At 36.7% G+C, this 24,902-nt stretch overlaps 1 protein-coding gene across 1 annotated transcript; it reads left to right on the top strand.

Annotated features, from left to right (window-relative positions):
- The first annotated feature begins 5,900 nt into the window (after positions 1-5,900).
- On the top strand, positions 5,901-9,659 carry LOC113282677 (beta-xylosidase/alpha-L-arabinofuranosidase 2-like). Its single transcript, XM_026531724.1, has 7 exons — positions 5,901-6,587; positions 7,075-7,362; positions 7,453-7,622; positions 7,793-7,890; positions 8,000-8,350; positions 8,424-8,834; positions 8,930-9,659. Exons 1-7 carry the CDS (start codon positions 6,171-6,173, stop codon positions 9,502-9,504), a joined length of 2,310 nt encoding a protein of 769 aa, XP_026387509.1. The 5' UTR covers positions 5,901-6,170; the 3' UTR covers positions 9,505-9,659.
- Positions 9,660-24,902: the final 15,243 nt, after the last annotated feature.

The raw sequence follows: 24,902 nt of genomic DNA, 5'->3' as shown, positions 1-24,902 counted from the left end.
CCGAGCCGAAGACATCACATCATCATCAGACATCACCACAACCACATTGGTGTTCGGAAAGGAAATTCCTTTGCCATATGAGGGTGCTTTAGACGACATGGGCAGAACCACATTCTTCCCTGGGGCAGATTTACCACCCTTAGGCCCTTTACCACTACCCTCAGAACGATCACCTACAACTGTAGATGAACATCAAAAGACTTCCGGTGCAACCCTTTTATGAAATGAGATAATGGGAGTCGGTCATCAAGGTCCTCACCATCCTTCCCCGAAAAGCTTTCAACACCACCTTCACCAGAATTTGATCTCTGCAAATGCAACATCGTCAGACCCAGTAAAGGAAACAAATAGGGGAAAGTAGGCACTGAGAGAGGAGCAGACATATTTGTTACCTTCACTAGATCTTCCTCAGGCCTATTGCTAGCACCTTTATCCGAGTACCTTGAGATTGGACTGATTTCCCTGAGACTTATTGGGCTGCAAAGAAGTGAAACAATTAAATTTTTTGGGCCACCCGACGTCACGAAACAAAAAAGAACCCGAACCGAGCAAAGTAATAGAAAGTATACCTGATCAGCATTAACTACCCAGAATTGGTAGGGCTCAGCCGGAAAATCAGGAGGAGGAAGCCCGCTACTCAAGATAGGGCCACAGATAGTCAAAGATACCTGATCCCATACGGAATCACTAGTATGACGAGCATGCTTGTTAGTATTAACACCACCTTCGGGATCCTCATCCAGCATCAACTTTTAGAAACCATCGGTTAAAACCTTGTTACAATGAGGACTGGCAGCAAAACCAGCAAGAACTCCAAGGGAAGCAATCCCACTTCGATAGTTGCTAAGAAAATTAGACTTAGGTGTATTTGCTCGCCTGAGAAGGATCATACGTAGACCAAGGAGTATTGGAACATTCACCATTTCCTCGCCTTTCCCACTCATCCATAAGACGAAAGGTGTTGTTATTCCATTGAACCAAAGCTCGAGGAGGACGGAGTTGAGACAAAACTTCATAGAAGAATGGTCAGTTCGGGTCATACAACGGAAGGTGTAACCCGAGTTCGAGTTGGCCCTTGGTGATGATTGTCTCTTCGGGAAAGTGAGGAAATTTATCAACTGACTCCTTCTTTAGTAAACCCTTCTGGACTAATACGAGTTGAATATTATAATCATGAAGATTGTAGTCTTCTTTTAGTTTATCAATGAACTGAGCATCAGTGAGATTATTGTTGGATCTCTTCTCAACCCTACACGTAAAAGTGGGAGAATCATCAAAAAAGATAGAATCAAGAGAACGATAATCATGATGGGAAGGACTATCAACGGAAAATAAGGAATCAACGGGAACACTATCTTCATCAAAGAATGTGTAGGTTACGCACCTTTTATCTGTCATGGAAGGAGATGAAGAAGCCATTAAAAATAGTTGCAGATCGAGAGTTGGTAACGAGGAAAGTGATGAAGACGACGCAAAACAAATTCAGTAACAACAACAAAGCAAAAGCGATGAAAAAACTAAAGTATCGGCGAAGGGTTGGAAGACTGAGAGAATAACGGAGGATGAAGAAAAGTTGCAAAGATGGAGTTACAGAAAACGATGACTCTCGAATGAAGAAAGAGGGACAAATAGAAGAAAGAAAAATCCAAGGGTTCATCACTTGCTTTTATAACTCAGTTAGTTGTAACCGGCGAAGAAGGTAATAAGTAATAAAGGAAGGAATAATAGAGGAAACAAGGCGGAATATGCGGCATGGGAAGGATCGTGGAAGGCGAAGCAGTTTCTTCCCCTCGTATCGAACACACGAGTGAAAAAAGGGGCATAAATGTGGTAGTAAATAGTTGATAAACATAAGGGCACAATCCTAAGCTGCGACTCATCAAAGAAAGTGTGAAGCAAAGCATAGAATCACTCCCCTAAAAGGAAATCTCATCTAGGTATACGTGAAGCATGCGCTTGTAAAGTATGAAGTCGGACTTGAAAAGCAGTTGGGAATCAAGGCATTAAATGCACTGACAAGGCACGCGGATTAAGCAGATGGTTCAAGTCATGGTGGGCCATGGAGCAAAAGATAAGATACTCGGATCGGGTGGAATCATGACATCAGATCAATATATATCGAACCAAGGTTCAATCGAGCTAAACAATCCACATCGGGACACACATCCCTCTGGAGAAATAAAGATTGAGTACGAAGTATCCGAAGATTACTCGGGTATAGTACCCGACAGGAACATCAAAGTAGATAGATTGTGTCTAACACTGTAATCTCGTTGTGTTTTCGGCCTATAAATATAGACCCTTATAAGGAGAGTTTGTAAGTAGAAAATGAGAGAGATATTGTGGAGGAGAGAATCATATCGTTGTAACTTAGAAGAAATCATAATAAGATCATCATTTCACCCCGTGGACGTAGGTAATCATACTGAACCACGTAGTTCTTGTGTTCTTGAGTGTCCAACTTTTTACTTATCTAGTAATCACTTCGGTGAATGTGAGATATAGGATGTATTACTTCTGACAACTACACTCATCCCAAAAGATTGGACCACCATTTCTCTTGGGAAAACGAGCCCACCGAGCCAATTCCTAATGACCAATCTACCAATCGAAACGTTAGCGGATGAAAGTCGAAATTTTAATGTTTATGAACGGCTTGTGAGTAGTCCCAACACATGGTTGGTATGAAATTACTCGCACACGAATGACCAATCTACCAATCGAAACGTTAGGCGGTTGAAAGTCGAAATTTAAGCAAACGTGATTAGTTTGAATGTTAATGCATGACAAACCACAAAATCAACACACCTCTATTATTAAGTTGATGAACTTAATTACAAATTAGCAGTTCATTACATACATATATACCCAAATGAGAGGATTATAAATATACATCAGCTTAGCGGTTCAAGCTTATCAAGTAATCATTTAAGAAAAAGTGGAAAGAGATAAAGCTGATATTTGGTACAATAGATTTGACTTAGGCGGAAAGCAAAATCACATGCTATCCATTCAAATACGTTCGGTTGTTGTTTGATTATCTCATCTGTATTCATTACCTAGCAATCAATAATTTGAAGTGCTTATTGTTTTAGTGGAACCTTGGAGTGATAAGTACAATTATGAGGAATATTCAAAAGACCCCGAAAAACACAAACATTTTAAACGCCAAAATTTGCTTTAAACACAAGCAAATTATGTCATTTTTCTGTCTAGCTAATTAGCATTCTCTACTTACTAATTGCACTCAAGGACATTCACTAATTATCCATTATTTCGAATGGTTGGATTGTAAGGAAACGGTAGACTGTGCAAATGATAAAAACAACAGATATAAAAGAAAAGCACATCCGCTAGAGTGTTCCCGAACCCTTTCTACCAGTAAATGATTCAAAATTTCCCTTTTGTATTCGTGATGAGTAGAGATTATATGGTTACATGAAAAAGTTTGGAAATGTCATTATTTATAATGTATAAAGACATGAAATGATTCAGGATACATGAATCGAAACATTGGAGTAGTCGGTGAACTCTCACATAAAGTTTTAATTCTTTTTTAAAAAATAAACTAAGAATTGAACAAGCAAAAGAAAACCTGTAACAAGAAAACTTATACTAAGAACTACCAATAACTTGTAACCTCAATATATAAATTGCTTAACGGAATAAACAAAATAGAGTTCATAAGCAATGTCTTTCAGCCATGGATCAGTTGTATACGTCTTAGTATGAGTTTGGTAACCCCTTCCTAGCCATGGATAAAGAGGAGCCTACCAGCACCAAATGCAATATAATGTGACACTTACTAGCTAGCTGTCCAGATACGGCTTCATTGTCTTGTGATTAGAAAAAAATTGATGAGGGGAGGTATGGATGAATGGTGAGCCAAATTAGCCAATGGAAGTCGTGGAAATGATATTTTCCTAACAACAACAACTGAACAAAGTGAGAGTGAGTGCTCACGCAGATGCAGTATCATGATTCATACAGCAGCTCACAAGAAATCAGACTCGCCTAAACTTCCTCGAAGAAAAGAGTATTAGCTAGGAGGCTAGACTCCCAAGGCCCACCCACATATACCAATCACGAGCGCCCTGTGCCTCCTCTCCTGTCTTGCCTTCGTCCTTCCAGTCTTGCATCTGAGTCACGCCTACCCCCCTAGGAAGACGGATTGGTACTCTAACCAAGCCAGAATATTGTCGACAAAATGCACTATTCCTTCTTGTTAAATAACTCACATCCAACTTGATGGTAAATATATTAAAACGGCACGTGCTTTTTATTTATTTAATCATTTAAAAAACATCACAAGTTTACCATACATTGGCTAATGGTTAGAATAGTCTCACATTCTCGGTCTCTCTGGTTCTAATGGCATACATTCTCAAAATGTAGTTTCGTAGCACCAAAATCCAAATGAACTTATAAGTAGCAGCTAAACCTAAATGATATTTCACATTTAAAAAAGAATAAACTTCTTAATGGATTAAGTGATAGCTTGAATAATGAATTATGAGCATTCAGTCTCCTTTAATCTTGTTAGTAAATGCTTTTAAAAGCAGTAAGACGAAAATGATTAAACGACCCATGATCTGCCCTTCTAAACAATGGCCATCTAACTTAAAGGGCCCACACTCACAGGGCACCAACGAGGCAATAACACCTCCAAAAATAGACATTCTAGAAAGTGAAAAAGAAAATCTACCTGGCTGACTCATTAGTAGGTGGTAACAAACTCTTCTTCGTGTCATCTTATGCATCATTTCACAGCCTGTGGACAAGGTTTTTCCCTACAATTTCTCATAAATTTGGTGAAAAATTTGACTACATGTATTGACTTTAGAGCAGTGACCATATTTTCTAACGGTTGATTCCACTTTTCCCAGGATTGCTAAAGGAAAATATTTATCAGTTTTATTAGGATTGTGTTGTTTTATATGGTGTCATCCATAACAACAAAACTGGTACCGCCTTTAACATCAAGGAAGAATCATCATGTCGATCGAAATGGGGGTTGCTGTTAAAATGGCTCTTGTAACGGGGCACACCCATAGCTGGTGAAACTGTGACTTTTCACTCCTTTGCCAAATATGCATAAAGGGATTGATTGATGACTTTACGTACGAAATCCCAACAACTTTTGATATGCTTTCATAAAAATCGGATTAGGTCTCTATTTTATGGATTAAGATTGACCATATTCTTAACCTGTTATTCGGACGAGATTTTAGATGAAGATAACTACCTTGCAATACCAGTCAGCATTTCTGACATGGGTATTGGCTGATCTGATTTAAATCCACACAAGTCTTACTCAGCAGTACACCAACTTGGATATTGTCCATTTTTGTAAAGCCAAAATTAATGCACCACTTGTGACCAAAGTACACACTTCAATGCTGCTGCACATACCAAACCAAACTTCACTTCTCTTTTATGGTACACATGAATTCTTTCACGTGATTATGTGTACATTGCCAACTCCACAATCCACAATACGTACAATACCAGTACTCAACTGTGTACCCTGTGCACCACATACTACAACTGGATTTAAACACACCGAAGAGAGCTCTAGTTATTTTTACTGTGTTTAGAATTTCATCTTCTGATATTTAAAACTATACAAATCTTCGCTAATGAGCTCGTGTCACCAACGAAGCTCTCGAATATTTTATGAAAAGGCAAATCATTTTTGAGCTAAAGTGGCAAGAAGTGACCAATGAAGTGAATTCACGTGAGACCCAACCAGACAACTCCCATTATCTTGAGTCCCGTCCAAGTGGAAAAAAACTAACAAAAATTAGAGTGAGGCAGTATTTCTTTTAGAGCCTGCCCTGCCTGCACCAAAAAGGAGAGATCTTCACGGACTCAAATGTTTAAGATAGACAACAAAAACAATTCAAATCAAATCAAATCACTATTCTTTGGATAATCTAGAATTTTTGTTTTGATTTGTTTTGATAATTGAGAATTTTAGCAGATTCCTTTTCCTCTGTTTCTATCCATCTATCCAAAATAAACAACATTAAATGCCATCCTCCTTTCTTAATCACGGGGTTGCTGTAAACAAATAACATGTGTATGGAATTTCCAGCCCTATAAAAACACAGCCATCCACTAATACTCTCTCCATTCCCATTTTTATACACAAAAATCAAAGCCAATCCATGGCTTCAAACAGAGTAAATTGCTCTGTTTTTACATTTCTTCTGTTACAATTTTTTATCAATGCTCCTTCATTGGTTGTATGCCAATCACCAGTTTTTGCTTGTGATGTTAGTAAAGACCCTGGTTTGAAGAACTTTAGTTTCTGTGATTCTTCATTAAAGATTTCATCAAGAGTTGATGATTTGGTGAAGAGATTAACATTACAAGAGAAGATCACATTCTTAGTGAATAAAGCTGGTTCAGTGAGTAGACTTGGTATACCAAGTTATGAATGGTGGTCTGAAGCTTTACATGGTGTTTCTTATGTTGGTCCTGGTACTCATTTCTCTAATGTTGTTCCTGGTGCTACTAGTTTCCCTCAACCTATTCTTACTGCTGCTTCTTTCAATGTCTCCCTCTTTTATGCCATTGGTCAGGTAATCATCATTGCACCATTTCTGATTGAGTTCTTGATTTTTGGTTAGAATTTTTGATTTCAATCATGGGATTTTCCTCAATTTTTATCTTGTTAATGGGTTTCACTGGATCAGATTTGTTCTTGATTTCCAGAAATAGTGTCACTCATAACACTTAGATCCTCTGTTTTTCAAGATTTTGTCATAATTATTTTTTTTCTTAATTAAATTAAGATTAAGGATTAAATCATGAAGTTATGATAACATTAATGAAGAGGATATAGTAATAAATAAGTTAGCTAGTAGGTAAATAAAAAAGGTACGACTACATTAAAAAGATTCTCTGAAGCAGAAGTTTCTGAAAGGTCTATTTAGATTTTGAGACCTTGGTTTGGTAAAATTTCCAGAACAGTTAAAATTACTAGAAATGGGTTTGAAAATGACATGATTAAGAGAATTTTTACTGTTGAAGTAAAAAAAAAATGAGTTTATTGAAATTTTACTGCAGGTTGTTTCAAATGAAGCAAGAGCAATGTACAATGTGGGTTTAGCAGGATTGACATATTGGAGTCCAAATATCAATATCTACAGAGATCCAAGATGGGGAAGAGGTCAAGAAACTCCCGGCGAAGATCCGCTGTTATCGAGTCGATATGGATCAGCTTATGTCAGAGGCTTGCAGGAGACTGGGGATAGTGATCCTGACAGACTGAAAGTTGCAGCATGTTGTAAACATTATACAGCTTATGATGTTGATAACTGGAAAGGTGTTGATAGATACACTTTTGATGCTAAGGTATAATGTGTGCATAACTTTTCTAGGCTTCTCGCAAGGTAATTTCCGCCAGAAATCGATTTTTGATGAACTTCGTTGTTTTGATTGCAGGTTACAAAGCAAGATATGGATGACACATACCAACCTCCATTCAAGAGCTGTGTTATTGATGGGAATGTCGCGAGTGTAATGTGCTCGTACAATAAAGTCAATGGAAAGCCTACTTGTGCAGATCCTGATCTCTTGGCTGGGGTCATTAGAGGGGAATGGAAACTTAATGGGTATGTCCCCTTCTCCTGCACTTTCAATACTTGTTTCTTTTGCTTAAGCCAAGAATGCTTGTAGTTTTGTATTTCTTACACACACACCAATTAGACGTCAGACGGATCGATTTATTGCTTAATGAGGATAATTAACTTTGTACTGCCTTTGTGCTGCTACATGTGTGCAGGTACATAGTATCAGATTGTGATTCAGTTGATGTCCTTTACAAGAACCAACACTACACCGAATCCCCTGAAGAAGCAGCAGCTGTATCTATAGCAGCAGGTAATTGATTTGCTGCATCTACATTGTTCAATTCTTTGTTTTGTTTTGTTTTGTTTTGTTTTGTTTTGTTTTGTCAGGCTGTTGTTTACTAATTTTTTGGAAATAACAGGATTAGATCTAGATTGTGGGACTTTCCTTGGCCAACATACCGAAGCAGCAGTTAAAGGCGGTCTCATAAATGAGTCGGCCATTGACAATGCGGTCTCTAACAATTTTGCAACACTCTTCCGACTTGGATTTTTTGATGGAAATCCTACTGAACAAAAGTATGGAAAACTCGGCCCTAAGGATGTTTGCACGCAAGCGAACCAAGAATTGGCTCGTGAAACAGCAAGACAAGGGATTGTGCTGTTGAAGAACAAGCCAGCATCATTACCTTTATCAGCAACTGCTATTAAGTCGTTGGCGGTGATTGGACCCAATGCCAAGGCCACAAAAACCATGATAGGCAACTATGAAGGTAAATCTATCGAAATTATGCTTGTGCATTGCTTCAATTGTCAGATGATATTAACAAAAATGCATAATTTCAGGTACTCCATGCAAGTACACAACTCCTTTGGACGGCCTGACAGCTTTGGTTCCAACTGTCTATTCAGCTGGCTGTTCTGACACAGCATGTGGAACTGCACAATTAGATGATGCAAAGAAAATTGCAGCACAAGCAGATGCGGCTGTTTTGATAGTTGGAACCGATCAATCTATTGAGACTGAGAGCCGGGATAGGCTTGATATTCACCTACCGGGTCAGCAACCTCTTCTTGTGTCAGAGATTGCAAAAGTATCTAAAGGACCTGTAATTCTAGTCATTATGTCTGGAGGTTCAATGGATATAGCATTCGCCAAAGATGACCCTAAAATTTCAAGCATCCTATGGGTCGGGTTCCCTGGCGAAGCCGGTGGCGCTGCAATAGCAGATGTTATTTTTGGCTCCTACAATCCAAGTAAGTTAGTCAATCATATTCTTCGCTATCACATATCTGACATAAGTGATTAAATTTTTTAAGGAAAAACGGCTAATTCTTGTTTATCCTCGTAGGCGGAAGACTACCCATGACATGGTATCCACAAGCATTTGCAGATAAGGTTCCAATGACAAACATGAATATGAGACCAGACCCAGCAACCGGTTATCCTGGTCGTAGTTACAGGTTTTACACCGGTGACGCTGTCTACGCATTTGGTGATGGTCTAAGCTACACAACATTCCATCACCGTCTAGTGAGAGCACCTAAACTAGTCTCAATTCCATTAGAAGAAAAACATATGTGCCATTCAGAGGAATGCAAGTCCATTGATGTAGTCTCTGAAAACATTTGCCAGAACTTGGTTTTTGACATTCATTTGAGGGTTAAAAACAGGGGACGAACGAGCGGAAGTCATACGGTTCTCTTGTTTTCTACTCCTCCAGCAGTGCATAATTCTCCTAAGAAAAATTTGTTAGGGTTTGAGAAAGTATTCTTGGGGAGCCAAATGATGCAGATAGTGAAATTCAAGATTGATGTTTGCAAAGATTTAAGTGTAGTTGATGAAAATGGAAGCAAGAAAGTGGGCTTGGGTGAACATGTTCTTCATATTGGTGATTTGAAGCATACACTAAATGTGGGTATTTGATTACAAGAGAAAGATTTGTCTCTCCAATTCCTAAATTTCTAACTGGAGATTAATTCCTAAAAGGTTTCCAAGTGAAAGGCAATTGAAAAATGTAATTTTTGTGACCACCTCAATGCTGCAGATAACAAACCAAACTTCACTTCTCTTTTATGGTACACATGAATTCTTTCACGTGATTACGTACATTGCTAACACCACAATCCACAATACGTACAATACTAGTACCCCCCATGAACCCTATGCGCCACAAAACACAACTGAGTTTAAACACGGATGAAGAAGGCTCTAGTTGTATGTTCTACTCCCCCGTTCCGAGTTAGTTGGTTTTAAATTTTGTCACATACTATCTCTCTAATCAAGGGTATATTTCTAAAACTACCGTTTTAATTGATTATTGTTACTATAAGAAGGATGTATAATTTGATAGACATGTTTATATTCGTTAAGTAGGTGTTTTAAAATGTTTTTCGACGGTATAAAATTTACGGAAAACTGTGGTATAGTTTAAGAGATAAATGTTTTCTAAGTTTACTAGTTATTATCCATAAGGGTGTAATTATAAAAAATAGTTAAACATACTCCCCTTTCCTCCTTGCCTTAAGAATTGTGCAAACTACAACTAGCTCATCTAATTTGGGACGGAGGGAGTTTATTTTAGACTTTCGTCTTTTAATATACCATACTAGGTAAGAAATGTACAAATCTACGGTTAATTAGCTTTTTTTTTTAAGGCCTCTAACAAATACTGGCTAGAACTTCAATTAACAAGTCTTGGAGTAGTAACCCCTTTTCATCATTTTGAAATAAATGAACTATAAAACTAGGTAAATTTCCTATCCAAATGCCTTCATTTTCCTTAGAAGTTCCATCATCAGCAACATTTTTTTTCTTTCTTTAAGCAACATTATTAGCTTCTCTATATCTTTAACTGAATTTCAGTTGATTGAAGTAGCCTTTAAGATTGTTGATTTCCCTGATGAACCTCTTAGTTTCCCACTGAGGTTTGGAAGTTCCTTTCTAGAGTTCAATTGCAAATTCTGAATCACTCTCCACCTCCAAATCAGTAATCCCCAGCTCATAGCCAAACATAGCACATTTATAATGGCCCAAGCTTCTGCAACATTATTTGTGTTCTTGAAAATATGTTTACCATAACAAGCAACAAAACCTCCTCCTTCACTCCTAATGATTAGCATATCCATCAGTATTAAGTTTATGAAAACCAACACTAGGGGCCTTCCAGACAATATGAATCCCCTGCTTGTTATTGGTTTGTTGTTCAACTCCCATATTTGCATAGTGATACTCTTTAGTACTTTTCAGCGCTTTAGCAAGGACTATAGCGGCATGAAAATTCCCATTTTCAAACAAATTCTTGTTTATGTGTATCCAAATACTCCAAAGGACAAAAGGACATACATCCTTCCATTTAATACCTCCTAATTTTACATCAATAGAGAAAATTTTCCTGAAAAAAGTAGGAGAGATAGGTTCAAGGTCTTTTTTTAATTCTTTTTCGGGAAAAGTGGATAACCTCAAATGATATATAGATAGTGCCGATTTAGGAGATCGGAAACCTTATACAAGTTTTTCAAGATCACAACATAATCATCCAAATCATAATTTCTCCACCAATTCTTGCCTAGCAATTCTATATTTTCAGACCTAAGAACAATTACAGAGGACCATTTATCAAGGTGCCAAACTGGTTTTGAAAGAAAGCCAGAATGTATCACTGCACAAAGCAATGAATGGATAGGATCCAAACCAATGTTTCTCAGAGCATGTAAATAACATGAACTGATGGTTTTAAGTTTTGATTGCCTAATGCAATCAGGGTAACAATGACCCAAATAACAGTAACAGAAGTAGCAGTAACAATATCCAAGGTGTTTATAGTAACAATAACAGTATCTAAGGTGTCTACAGTAGCATTGGTTATCTGAATCGGTCTTGAAAGGTCTGAATCGGATCGAATCGGGTTGACTCGGCATTGGAGTAACCGTTGTAGTGGTTGGTGATGAACTTGATGAAGATCTTGATCGATTTTTTGTTCTCCTTGTTTCCTGGATTGAGATGTTGTTATTCATGTTGGTGCTGATGATTTTTCTCTTAGAAAGACATTTCTTCCATTTGAGCCAACTATTCAGAAGATTGAATACAAACAACAATAACCCATACTAGAAAAATTCCTAAACAGAAGAACAAAGTTACCAAACCTAAAATCTATCACCGAAATTAAAACCAGGGTAAAAGAAAGCCCTAGAAGAAAAAATCAGCAACAGAAGTAGATAAAACTAAACATAGATCTAGATAAAACTATTAGATTCGAACCCTAAGTCTAGCTAAAACGATTAAATAAAAGAAAATAAGAAAGATTAATGGTATTTTGAAGTTGTGTTGAGATTCTCTTGCTCAAACCTGCTCCAATGGAGCCGATATGAGTAGGAGAAAGCTCAAGGTTTCAGGGGGTTTTGAGTGAGAAAAGTTCTGGAAGAGAGAAAGGCGAGGGAGGAAAGAGATAGGTTCAAGGTCAAATTGCAAACCAAATATATCCTTGAGATTTCTCCAAATAGGCAAGGTACAGTGGCATTCAAAAAACAAATGCACACAAGTTTCAAGTCATCATACAAAATGCAACCTGAATGATAACCAACACCTTTATCGTAAAGAGATTCATTCACCTTTAGCTTGTTATGGCATAATTGCCAGAGAAAATTTTTATATTTGAAAGAACATTTCAGGGCCCAAAGAAATCTCCAATATGTGTTTAAGAGTCTGAGGGTCGGTATTACTTACCTGAAAGTGCTTATAAGCATCTTTTATCGTTTCCATGTGCTAAATTAGCTTGTGTCACCAAAGAAGCTCTCGAATATTTTTCCAAAAATAAAATCATTTATGAGGTAAAGTGGAAAGAAGTGACCAATGAGTGAATTTACGTGAGGCCAAACCAAACAACTCACATTAACTTGAGTTTCGTGAAAGTGGAAAAAACTAACAAGAATTATGACAATGGGAGTTGGCACTCCGAGCGCAGCGGAATCATAGGATCACAAAGGGCAATTGATGATTTGAACCAAACATGGGAAAAATAATAAGAGAGACAACAGATAAAGAAACACACACAACCACAACACAAGATATACATGGTTCACCTTTACAGGCTACATCCACGGCTAACACCGCTAGAAAAACTTCCATTAAATCAAAGACCATTACATGTTCTTTCCGCAACCCAAGACAATACCCAAAGAGTGAACAATACATACTCGATAACACCATTGAAGAAACCATAAAAACCAACTCTATAAACCATTCTACAAACAAGCCTCATGTCTTCTCTTCTACACCTTCTTCATAGCTGCTAGTAACAGAGGAGAAACATGGAAACACTAGAAACTTGGTTTAGGGCAAAAATCCAAACCCTAGACACTAGAACACCAAAATCCACTCTTTGCAAGTTTTTTTCTCACACCTATATTGGACTTCACGGTAGCACACGATCCTCCCATAAAGAGTCCGAAAACCTAAGCACAAGGATTTACCACTCTTCTATCTACAAACCTACAATTCTAGTCATATATATAGAGAACAAAAACTTGGCCACCAAGTATTTGTCTCCTCTTAGGAAACTAAACTTTTTCCTAATATATTTTCACTCCAATTAGGAAATCCACCTCAATATGGAAAATATCCAAAACAGGATATCCACTTATTTCCTAACAGGACATTAACCTCTAGTATACCTAATGTGGAACTAAAGATCCTACTTCATCCAGTCATGATAAAATGAGCAAGCATACCTAGTGACACGTAAGTCATAAGATAAAATCTAAACCAAGACTATAAGAATGTATTAAAATCATTTTTCTCCACCAATCCCTCACACATAAATGAAATACCGATAAAAATCGGAAATCAGAAAGCGAGAAATACCACTATAGGCAAGAGGTGTCCATAAGGTGTCGAACCTTTGGTTTGTGAGAATTTATCGGGACTACTCGATGGACAGTGAAAGCGATGTCTTGAACTGACATTGTTTGCTATAATTCGCCATAACAACCACACATGATATCTCTCTAGGTGCGTTCTGTTTGCCCTATTTTGGCCCCGGGCTGTATCTGGTTTCTCAGAATACTCTGAGAATCAGCTCCATTCTCAGAGGAAGTATCCATACTTCCTCATTCAAATAGGTGGGTTCCATCAAGAGTGTTTACTGCTCCACTCCACTTTAATCTTAAATTGAAGTTATAGAACTCACTAGACGTTTAAAAGTCATCATTCACATGCAATCACACTATCATGTATACACCGTAGACGACGAACAGAGAATGAAATTTCTCTAATAATGTTTTCCTTTACCCATCACAAATTAGTTTTCTCATTCGAAACCTCTATTTTGGGACCTCCAGTTACCAAGGTTGAGTATCCTTCATGGAAAGTTTAATTGATGAGCTTAAGCCATATCCCTCTTGATGCATTTCTAACTATCTCTTTGAACAAACCTTCTTCAAAGGTCTGCAATATTCTCCCTGGACTTTATCCAATCAAAGCAAATAACACATGTTGAGATTAGCTTTAGCTATTACAGCATGGCTAACACAATGTAAAGATGTAGCTGGCACGGGCGTATGCCAGAGAGGAATGTCTTCTAAATAGAATTTTAGGAACTTGTCCTCCTCTCCTGCTTTATCTAATGCAGTAAACTCAAATTCCATAGTGCATCGAGCAAAACATGTCTGTTTGGAAATCTTTCAAAGACATACCCAAACCTTCTAGAGTGAAAACATATCCACTCATAGACTTAGACTCCTCTGAGTCAGCTATCCAGTTTGCATCACAAAATCCATCAAGGATGACATGATATACCTTTCATGATTTAAATAAACGATCATTGAATATTTTAGGTACCATAATACTCTAATAAGTGCATCCCAATGCTCCTGCCATGTATTGCAGTTATAGTTATGTACTTAATACTTACATTATAGGCGATGTCTGGTCTCTTATAGTTCATTAAATTCATCACCCTAATTCTTCTTGAGTCTGCAAGAAGGATTGCAAGGTCTCTAATCAATCTTTCAATTAAATTTATTGTCACTCTTAAGCACAAAATTCAACACAATGAGAATGACTAAGACTGTAACTATTAGAATGTCTTCTAATCCTCATCCCTAAGATCAAATCAACAGGTCCTAAGTATTTTATGTCACAATTCTCATGTTTTTGATGGAATTAATCACATCTATGTTTGTACCAAGTATAAACATATCATCAACATACAAGCATACAATCACACGGGCAGCCTTAACAAGTTTAGTGTAAACACACTTGTCAGATTCATTAACTTAAAATCCACTAGTCATCATCACATGATCAAATTTTCATGCAACTATTTAGGTTCTTATTTCAAACCATACAAATATTTATTCAGTTCACAAACTTTATCTTCACAAACTTTCACTACAAAGCCCTCAAGTTGGTCTATGTAAATTTCTTCATATAATTCATCAATTAGAAAAGATTTAACATCCATCTGATGTATCTCTAAATTTTGTATGGCAACATTAGAAATTACATCCTAATAGAAGTAATTCTCGTTAAAGTTGAACAACTATCGAAGAAATATACACCTTCTTTTTGTTTATATCCTTTAGCTACCAGCGTACACTTATACTTTTCCACGGTTTAATCTACTCTAAGTTTCCTCTTAAATATAATATCTGCACCAATGGACTTACTCCCCCGAGATAAACTAGCAAGCTCACAAGTCTGATTCATATGGATTGAATCCATTTTGCCAAATGAAATCTCTCTCCATATTGGGGTTTCAGAAGATGTTGCATCATCAAGTATCTGTCTCAGACTAAGCTAGACATGTTATGAAGTCAGGTCCATAAGAAGTCTCGTTTTTAACCCTTTAATTCTCCTAGGGTCAATGTTTACTTCATCTTCCTCTACAAATAATTTATGACTGGTTGGAGGACATCTAGTGGATCAACAACACATATCTAACGATAAACACGTTTCAAAATAAAACATGTTTAAAAAACTCAGCATTCCTGCACTTCATCATAGTATTTACGCCAATGTCAGAAAAATAAGAATTCACAACCAAAAATCTATATGTAGTAGAGTGCTTGGGATAACCTATGAAGATACAATCAACAGTTCTAGGTACTATCTTAGTTCTATTATAAGGGGGAATGACAATCTTATCCAAACATCCTCTTACTTTGACGTATGCATAATAAGGTTGTCTACTTTTCCATAACTCATATACAGTTTTATTTCATCCTTCAAAGGGTACTCTATTCAGGATATAGAAAGCTGAGAGGATGAGATCCCCCCACAAGTTGGCAGATACACCTGAACCAATCAACATGACATTCATCATCTCCATAAGAGTACGCTTTTTACATTCATCTAACAATTAGACTATGGTAAATAATTAAGTAGGGGTGATCTCATGAATAACCCCATTTGACAAGCAAAATTATCCTGTATGAATTCATAATCGCCACCACGTTAAGACCTAATTACCTCTTTTAATGGTCTTTCAACTTTAAATTTAAACATCTTAAGGTTCTTAGCCATCCTCCTTACCCTTAAGCAAATACGCGTGACAATACCTCGTACAGTCATCTATACATGAATGTTACAAACCAATTCTTAATACCTCCACTTGGTTTGATGATTTCATGTCAACTAGATCTGAAGAAATTAATTCTAAGGGATTCAGAACTTCTCTAAATATTTTTCCTAAAAGGTTTTCTATCATATTTTTATTCTACACATATCACAATTATGTTCATTATCCAAACTAAATTTGGGTTGGAAGCCTACGCTATCCATTTTATGAATTGACTTATAACTTACATGTCCAAGTTTAACATACCAACGTTCAATGTTCTAACTTACATGTCCAACTAAGTTTATCATGTTAAACATTCAATGATACACAAAAGAAAGCACAAGTGTTAGAGCATTGCTCGGTCAACCTCGCATGTGTTGCTATCTCAAGCATGTTTGTCAATGTTAGTGATCAAAACTGTGAGTCTTGATTTCTAGCCTACATAGCTAAGTCTCGGACTAGGATAGAAAAGTGTACTTGAGCTCAAGGACTTCATGGATATTCATCATACAACGACGAAGATCTATACAAGGAACCGTGGAACTTCATCAACAAAAAGGTATGTGGAGACTTGAAATTATCTATCACTCAAAAGTCTATCTATTCTATCTCCTACTTCTTATGAGACAAAAATCGTATGCTATGTAGACTACATCATACATATTTGACATTTCGAGCTGAGCATTCATTTCTTATCTTTATCTCGAAATCATGTGTTGGTAAAGAGTTTCGCTTTGATTAAGTTTATCTTCACCTAGTGACGAAAGTCATGAAAATTTTCAATCACTTTAGAATTGCTCTGACGTGAATATGTATGTGAATAACGGTTACATAGCATCCTCTGAGAATGTCTCAATGATTGGAATAAGAGTTTAGATTACATAACCATGTATTCCTTGAACCGAATTTTTCTAACTTTGTTGATCAAGAGAAATCAAAAGGATTGTGGAATTGGCTTGCCAAGTCCGCGAACCCAGTCTGCAGACTCAGTCCGCGAATAGTCAGAAGTTCTCGACCGAGAATTTCTACTGGATTTTCCTAAACTCGTTTGTGTGCTAAGTCCGGGAACTGGCGGAAGTTCTCTTTCCGAGAATTTCTGTTGAGTTTGGAAAACTCAACCGGTTTACTTAAGTACACGAACTTGTTTGTGAAATTAAGAGGTTATGATCTAAAGATGTGCTCTGAACATGAAACATTAAATTACTAAGGAATGCTTTATGCAAACCGTGGCTATAATGTTCATGAGCCGATTCAGTCGAATCGAATCATCTTTGTTTCAATTGTGTCTTGTGTAGTTACATAAGATCTCATAGCAATTGAAAAACTCTTTAACTAGTTCATTTGAGTCAATTGAACTAGTTATGGTGAAGAAGAACAAGGTTAATATGAAATGCTCATATGGTTAACCTTTTGGGTTACTATGTTGAACCAACATACACGTACACATTTGGGCACGGTTTTCGCAAACCCAGTAAACGTCTACCCAAGTGTGTGTGACAAGATAAGCTTTCGATCTAACGGTTGAGAAATATTAGCTTGAATCTAAATCAGGTTTTCATCTAACAGTGAATATGGATTTCTTTGTAACTAAGGAAAAACCCTGATTTGAAGGCTATATAAAGGATAGATATAGCTTTGAGCAAAACTAGTCCCCACACGTCTGTGTGATACTAGTGCGCTTGCTAGAGTCGATTCTCCTTTAACCTTTGGTTTTCTTCTCTAAAACCATGTTAACGACTTAAAGACTTAATTGGGATTGTGAAGCCAGACCGATACTACTTTTATCGTAGTTGTGTGATCTGATCTTGCATATTCTATCCTACGAGTATAATCGATTGATTGGCTTGAGATCGTGAGAGTTCTCCGATAGGAAAGATAAAAAAGTCACAAACATGTTCGTCTCACTGTTTGTGATTCCTCGACAAACCGCCTGTGTAGTCAGGAAGGATTGTAGAGAGGTGATTGATTAATCTAGGATGTTCTTCAGGAATATAAGACCGGATTATGAATTTGTTCCTTTTCACCTTGATTTTATATCTTAAGACGGAACAAAACCTAGGGTTTATCTGTGGGAGACGGATTTATGCTTTGATAGACCTTTCTGTGTGAGACAGATCTGTTTATTATCTAGTCTGTGATTTTGGGTTGCAGCAACTCTTGGTTGTGGGTGAGATCAGCTAAGGGAATCAAGTGCGCAGTATCCTGCTGGGATCAGAGGAGTAGGAGTACAACTGTACCTTGGATCGGCGGGAGACTGATTGGGGTTCAACTATAGTCTAGTCCGAAGTTAGCTTGGAGTAGGCTAATGTCTGTAGCGGCTTAATACAGTGTGTATTCAATCTGGACTAGGTCCCGGGGTTTTTCTGCATTTGCGGTTTCCTCGTTAACAAAATTTCTGGTGTCTGTGTTATTTCTTTTCCGCATTATATTTTATATAATTGAAATAATACAGGTTGTGCGTTCGTGATCATCAATTGGAAATCCAACCTTTGGTTGTGGATTGATATTGATTGATCCTTGGACATTGGTCTTTGGTACCGTCCAAGTATTCCTTGTGTTTGATTAGGACTCGCTGATTTCTATTAGCTTGAGTAATATCAAAAACAAGAGAGAGATATTAACTCCTTGAGATACTTTTATCTAGATTGAGTCTGACTGTCTAGTTGATTCTATAGTAAAGTATTTCGGAGTTAGTCCATACAGATTGCTAAGCGAAATATTGGGTGGTGTTATTAGACCCCCGCTTTTTCAACAAGAATCAACTATGCTCACATCATCAGATTTTTCCATTAAGCTTATAAGATCCTTAAATATGGAATATGAAACACATAACAAGATACAGATTTTTTAGGCTCATGCCTAAAAAATCATTTCCCTTAGTTACACCAAGTTTTCCAGATTTGATTACTATCTACAACATAACAAGATACAGATTATTGTATATGTCCGGAATATGAAAAAATTCATTCAATGTGAGAGTCTTTAGTAATATGAGCTTTGGATCGACCTTTCCTTTCATGAAACTTTATTGCCGATGATTTACCCAAATATATTTTCTCGACATCCCCTATCATATGATAGGAGGTGAATAGGCCTTTATTTCTACAAAATGCTTGGTGGCTCCAGAGTCCACCCGCCAGTCTCTCACATTGATTATTGAAATAAATTCCGACATCATGCAACTGAACTCTCATTCTAGTTTGTTTCAATTATATTAGTATTAACTTTCTACTTAATAAGGTTTTCACGTGGCTACAATTTACTATTGTATGGAATTTTACAAACATAACAATCACCCTTAATTAAAGTATTGTTAGATTCAGTTTTATGAAACATACATTTATATTGCAAGGACCACGATTAGATGCATTTGATATTCTCACCTCTGTCAGTTTGGAAGATTTATGTTCATCCACATGCGCCTTTTTATCCATGTTCGTTGCAGATGACACATCTTTGTCCTCTGTACAAAACAATTCTTCCACTTGAATCTTCTTGTAGACGACACATTTTTGTCCTCTGTACAAAAAAATTCCTCCACCTGAATCTTCTTACTTAATTCAACTATATGTCTCATGTCACAACCTTCGTTTTTCGTCTGACTAGGAAGACAGTAATTTCTCAATCACTTAAAATACTTGAAATTCTGACCAGCAGCTCATAAATTGTTAGAGCATAGCTCGGTTGAACCCCCAAGCGTTGGTATGTCAAGTTTGGTTGTCATATTTTAGTGAATCAAAACTCATTTAAAGAGTCGCTTGATTATTTCTTAGAGTCAAATTTCGTATAAGTTAGCTAGAAAGTTACTAGGATATGAGACTTACAAGTATTACGTGAAGACTTGAAAAATGTGAATAAGTAAAGTGCTATATCGACGACATCATCCTTCCTCTTGAGGTTAGTAATATTTGACTTGAGATGTTTTATTCCCAACGTATCTTTCAAGTCGTGCATATTGAAAACATAACTGTGAAGTTGTGAATGATTATACTTTAGTTAGACATAATATTAAGCAATTACAATATAACGTCTATCTTTTGAACTTCGTATATAAGACATCTACATAATCGTATGAATGATATTGTGATTATGTATGGGTATGGGTGAAGATTTCGTTTTATGAAACAGTGTTTTACATTCGTTCAAAGGAAGTACAATTCATAAACTTTTTTGTGAATCGAAAGGGGACTGGATAGGCTTATTGGTATTGTTATTCATTGCAAATCTTTGGATTACCAATATGTGTGTTTAGTATAACGTTCATGTTAGAGCATTGCTCGGTCGAACTCGCATGCGTTGCTATCTCAAGCATGTTTGTCAATGTTAGTGATCAAAACTATAAGTCTTGATTTCTAGTCTACTATGGATAAGTCTCGGACTAGGATAGTAAGTGTAGTTGAGCTCAAGGACTCCATGGTGATTCATCATACAAGACGAAGAACTACTCAAGGAACCGGTGGAACTTCTCGACAAAAAGGTACGTGGAGACTTGAACTTATCTATCACTCAAAAGTCTATTTATTCTATCTCCTACTGTTTGAGACAAAAAGTCGTATGCTATATATATACTTTGATTATACACATTTGGTATTTCGATCCGAGTATACCTCGCCTATCTATATCTCGAAATATGTGTTGGTAAGCTTTTCGCTACGACCAAGTTTATCTTTACCTAGTGACGAAAGTCATGATATGTTTCAATCACTTTGAAAATTGCTTTGACGAGAAATGGTATAACAACTATATAATGTCCTCTAAGAATGTTTCAATGATTGGAATGAGAGTTTAGATTACATAACCAGTGGTGGATATAAAAATTGTTGTGGAAACACATTTAAGTATAAGTCATATTCCTTAAACCAAAGTTTTCGAACTTTTTTGATCAAGACGGAAGAATGGCAAGTGCCAAGTCCGCGAACTGCCGAAGTTCTCAAACCCGAAAATTTCTGCCGGAGTTGACAAACTATTTGCGTGAAGCTAAGTCCGCGAACCCAGTCCGCGAACTGGCGAAGTTCTCATTCCCGAGAACTTATGCTGGAGTCTGTAAACTTTGCTCGGTATCTTAAGTCCGCGAACCTAGTTTGCGAACTTTTGAAAGTTATATATCTAAAGATGATTTCTGAACTTAAACTTAAAAAAGACTAAGGAATGCTATTTGCAAACCGTGGCTATAAAAGTTCATGAACCGATTCAAGTGAATCAAATCATCTTTGCTTCAATTGTGTATTGTGTAGTTACATAAGATTTCGTTGCAATTGAACAACTCTCTAACTAGTTCAATTGAGTCGTTTGAACTAGTTATGGTGAAGAAGAACATGGTTAATATGAAATGCTCATATGGCTAACCTTTTGGTTAACTATTATTGAACCAACAAGTGCATACGTTTGGGTACGGTTAACAAACCTAGAAGCGTGCATTTCAATTGTGTTTAACAAGCTAAGTTTTTGATCCAACGGTTGAGAATTATTAGCTTGAATCTAAATCAGGTTTTCATCTAACAGTGGATATTGATTGCTTTGTTACCAAGGTAACTTAATGGCAAACCCTGATTTGAAAGACTATATAAGGGGACATCTAGCATTGATAGACATATTTTTGTGTCTAAGTTGTCCTCAATTTTCTGTATTGTTAGCGCTCGATTTTGTACTAATTTTGGTCTTTTAATAATGAGTTTGGGGGTATTTGATAGACATATTTTTGTGTCTAAGTTGTCCTCAATTTTCTGTATTGTTAGCGCTCGATTTTGTACTAATTTTGGTGTTTTATGTGTGTGTAAGTATTTTTGGGCAATAAATGTTTTTGGAGAAATCAACTGCAGCACCTCCGGAGGACACCCGCTATTCGGAGCCTCACTTTGGATAAGGGGTACCTTAATTACTAAGGGGCATCCTAGCTACTATTCACACTCCACACCTGGATAGGGGGACACCCATCTTCCTCACGAGAGAAACATTTTTGGCGGGAAATAACCATCTTCATCTGTGTAATATTCTGGAATGGATTCGGAGGAGATTTCATGAGATTTTATCTTGGATTTTATTTGCATATATCCTGTTTTAATTAAACAAGGATGATACGTCAGTTGGACTCGAGAAAATATGGTTGCAACGTGGATTTCCAACAAAACATGGTTGAGTTATTCTTGGGTTTTCTGTTAGTTTTTCACAAGTGAATTGAGTGATTTTTGGCTGTTGCACGAGTTGCTGAGAGTTTTGACTATATCCATATTGTGTTGGCAACGTGATGGAAGCATGTAGGAGATAAAAATGGAGATTATGGTTGCTGCAGTTGCGTGATAAACTTAAATAGAGAATATATTTATGTACTCTCTGTTGGTGTTATTTTGGGGAAAGATACGTGCAGTAAGAAAATATATTGATTGGGGATTCTATACTATTGATGGGAAGATATTTTACAACTCATTCAAACGTGAAGAAGAGAAGAAGAAAAGGAATTATTGTCTTATTTCCCTGTAAAAGGAAAGGAGATTATTGTGAGTTATTTCACATGATTTTCTTTACCTATTGAGTATATAAACGATGCTAAGGGACCACAGAAGGGTTATCGAGAGTTTGGGAGAAGAGTAGAAGATTGCAGAGCATATTTTTCTGCTACTGCAGAAAAGAAGAAGAAGAAGAAGAACAGACTACACTTGTAGTCTGTCGTTTAGAACTGTCACTGTTTCTTCCTGGAACGACAGTTTTCTGCGACAGATAAAAATAATAGTTTTCTGTAATATTCATTGTAACAGTTTTGTAACGAATTTACAGTGTTGCGAAACTCAGTTTTCTTATCTCTTCACTTCTTCTAAGCACTTTTGAGCAATAAAAATGAATTTTGAGCGTGTCTACAATATGAGGAGTTAAACCCCTTTCTCTGGGACGACGGAGGAAACCAAAATTCATCATGTGGTAAATTCATTTAATTCTTTATATGACTATTTGTAGTGAATTAAAATTAGAAAAAGATTTTTCTTAATTAATTGTCATTTCGTTTGATGGTTTATGCTTAGGATTAATTCTTTTGATATGCCATGCTTAAGATTTACAGTTAATATTTTAAGAATCTACCTTAGGAAAAGAAATAGAGTCAAAGTTCTTATTGAATGAGCTATAATGGTTTAGAATAAATAGGTGAATCACATGTATTTGAACATTTGGTGAAATCCTAGTCCTAGTACCTCTCGAAACATTGTTATTCTTTTGTATATATTTGCTAGTTTTATAATTTAAATCCAAAAATCAATCTCATCAAGTCCGATTAAACGACAACCACTATCTAAAATTCGATCAGTTTTTGGCGCCGCCGACGCGGATTTGTTTATAGATTTGTTTTTAGGTTTTATTATATTTGTTCTTTTTTACGCGTTTTGGTATTTTTGTCTGCTTTCAGATTTGGAGCTAAGCTAAAGAAAAAGAAAAAGTGCTGAAAAGAAAAGCCCAAAAAGGAAAGAAAAGAGAAATCCAAAAGGAGTGAAGAAGATGATTTTGTATATTATTTTATTTTATTTTTATTTATTTTTTAGAAATTTTAATTAAGGTTTTTATTTTTGTAATCTTTTATTTTTGGACATTTTTTTTCGGACATTGAATATTGAAATTTATTATTAAAACCCTAAGTAAGGGTTGGTTTAAATATAAACTGCACAGGGAAGGACGACAATTACGATACTGTCTTGGCCCCTCGGGTTCGTACACTGACATCGGAGTCGGTGGCCCGAGTCGACTTCAAAAGTTCATCCCCCGTCTGGAACGGGAGGTAAGAATTCTAAACACCCGTGAATCCCCTGTCATCGGGTTTACTGGATGATTTTGTATGCATATATGTTGAGGACCTGAAATCGGATTTAATTTTCTAGTAAAGGGAAAGGCCTGGCCAAATCAAGATAAGGACTCGGATTTCATCACCGTTTCCTTCTTGCCCGCCTTAGGAACACGTAACCTACGCGAACCTAAGCCTTAAAATTTGGACTAGAACGAGAACGATAGGGTAACGATCTTAATAGGAAAGTCGTTCAAAAAATATTGGTTGCTCTATTGAGCATACTTCGAAGTTCATGATGGTTTCTGTGAGTTGAATACGCAGCCTTGTAACGCCGGTGAGGCCTTGGGTATCAAAGCTCCACGCAGCTTCCCTCGTCTCAATTCAACTTACTTTAACTCGGATTGATTCCAGAAAGGTTTGCTCAGATTGTAACGAATTCCTTTTCGAAAGTTTAGAAGATGGTCTAGAAACAATCTAAGGGAGCCATCATGCTTTTTGTTTGCTAGATAAAATAGGCTTGTTGTGGTCGAGTCAGCCTTCTTTGTGCTTGTTTAGAATTCCCTTGCAGTTAGGATGTCAAACTGGTATTATAATATCCATCAGAATGAATATGATTATCCAACTGAACAATATGGACATTATTCTTTTATGACCATAGTGTGAATAGTGGTTGGGAACGCCAACCTTTTGAAGGTTATGGGTCATACCATGGTGAGCCCAATTACTATCCACACGTGCATCAGTCATACGAGCAAGAAGATTATAGTTCCAGTTCTTCGTCTCTAGAGGATACAATCAAACTTTTGAAAAGTAATCCTTTTTATGATCCATCTGTTCCTATTCCTTCTCTAGAAGAGTCCCTCAGGGGTTTAGCCGAGTCGAAACGTAAGTTAGCTGAATCAACATGTAAGTTAGCTGAGGTGAATAACGTAGTTATGGACGAAAGAACTAAAACAACGACTGAATCCTCTTTAGAATATATCCTCAATAGGTTAATTG

Source organism: Papaver somniferum, chromosome 1 (genome assembly GCF_003573695.1).
Source record: "Papaver somniferum cultivar HN1 chromosome 1, ASM357369v1, whole genome shotgun sequence".
Taxonomy (NCBI): domain Eukaryota; kingdom Viridiplantae; phylum Streptophyta; class Magnoliopsida; order Ranunculales; family Papaveraceae; genus Papaver; species Papaver somniferum.
The sequence above is the reverse complement of the archived record's forward strand: the minus strand, read 5'-3'. Positions and strand labels throughout refer to the sequence as shown.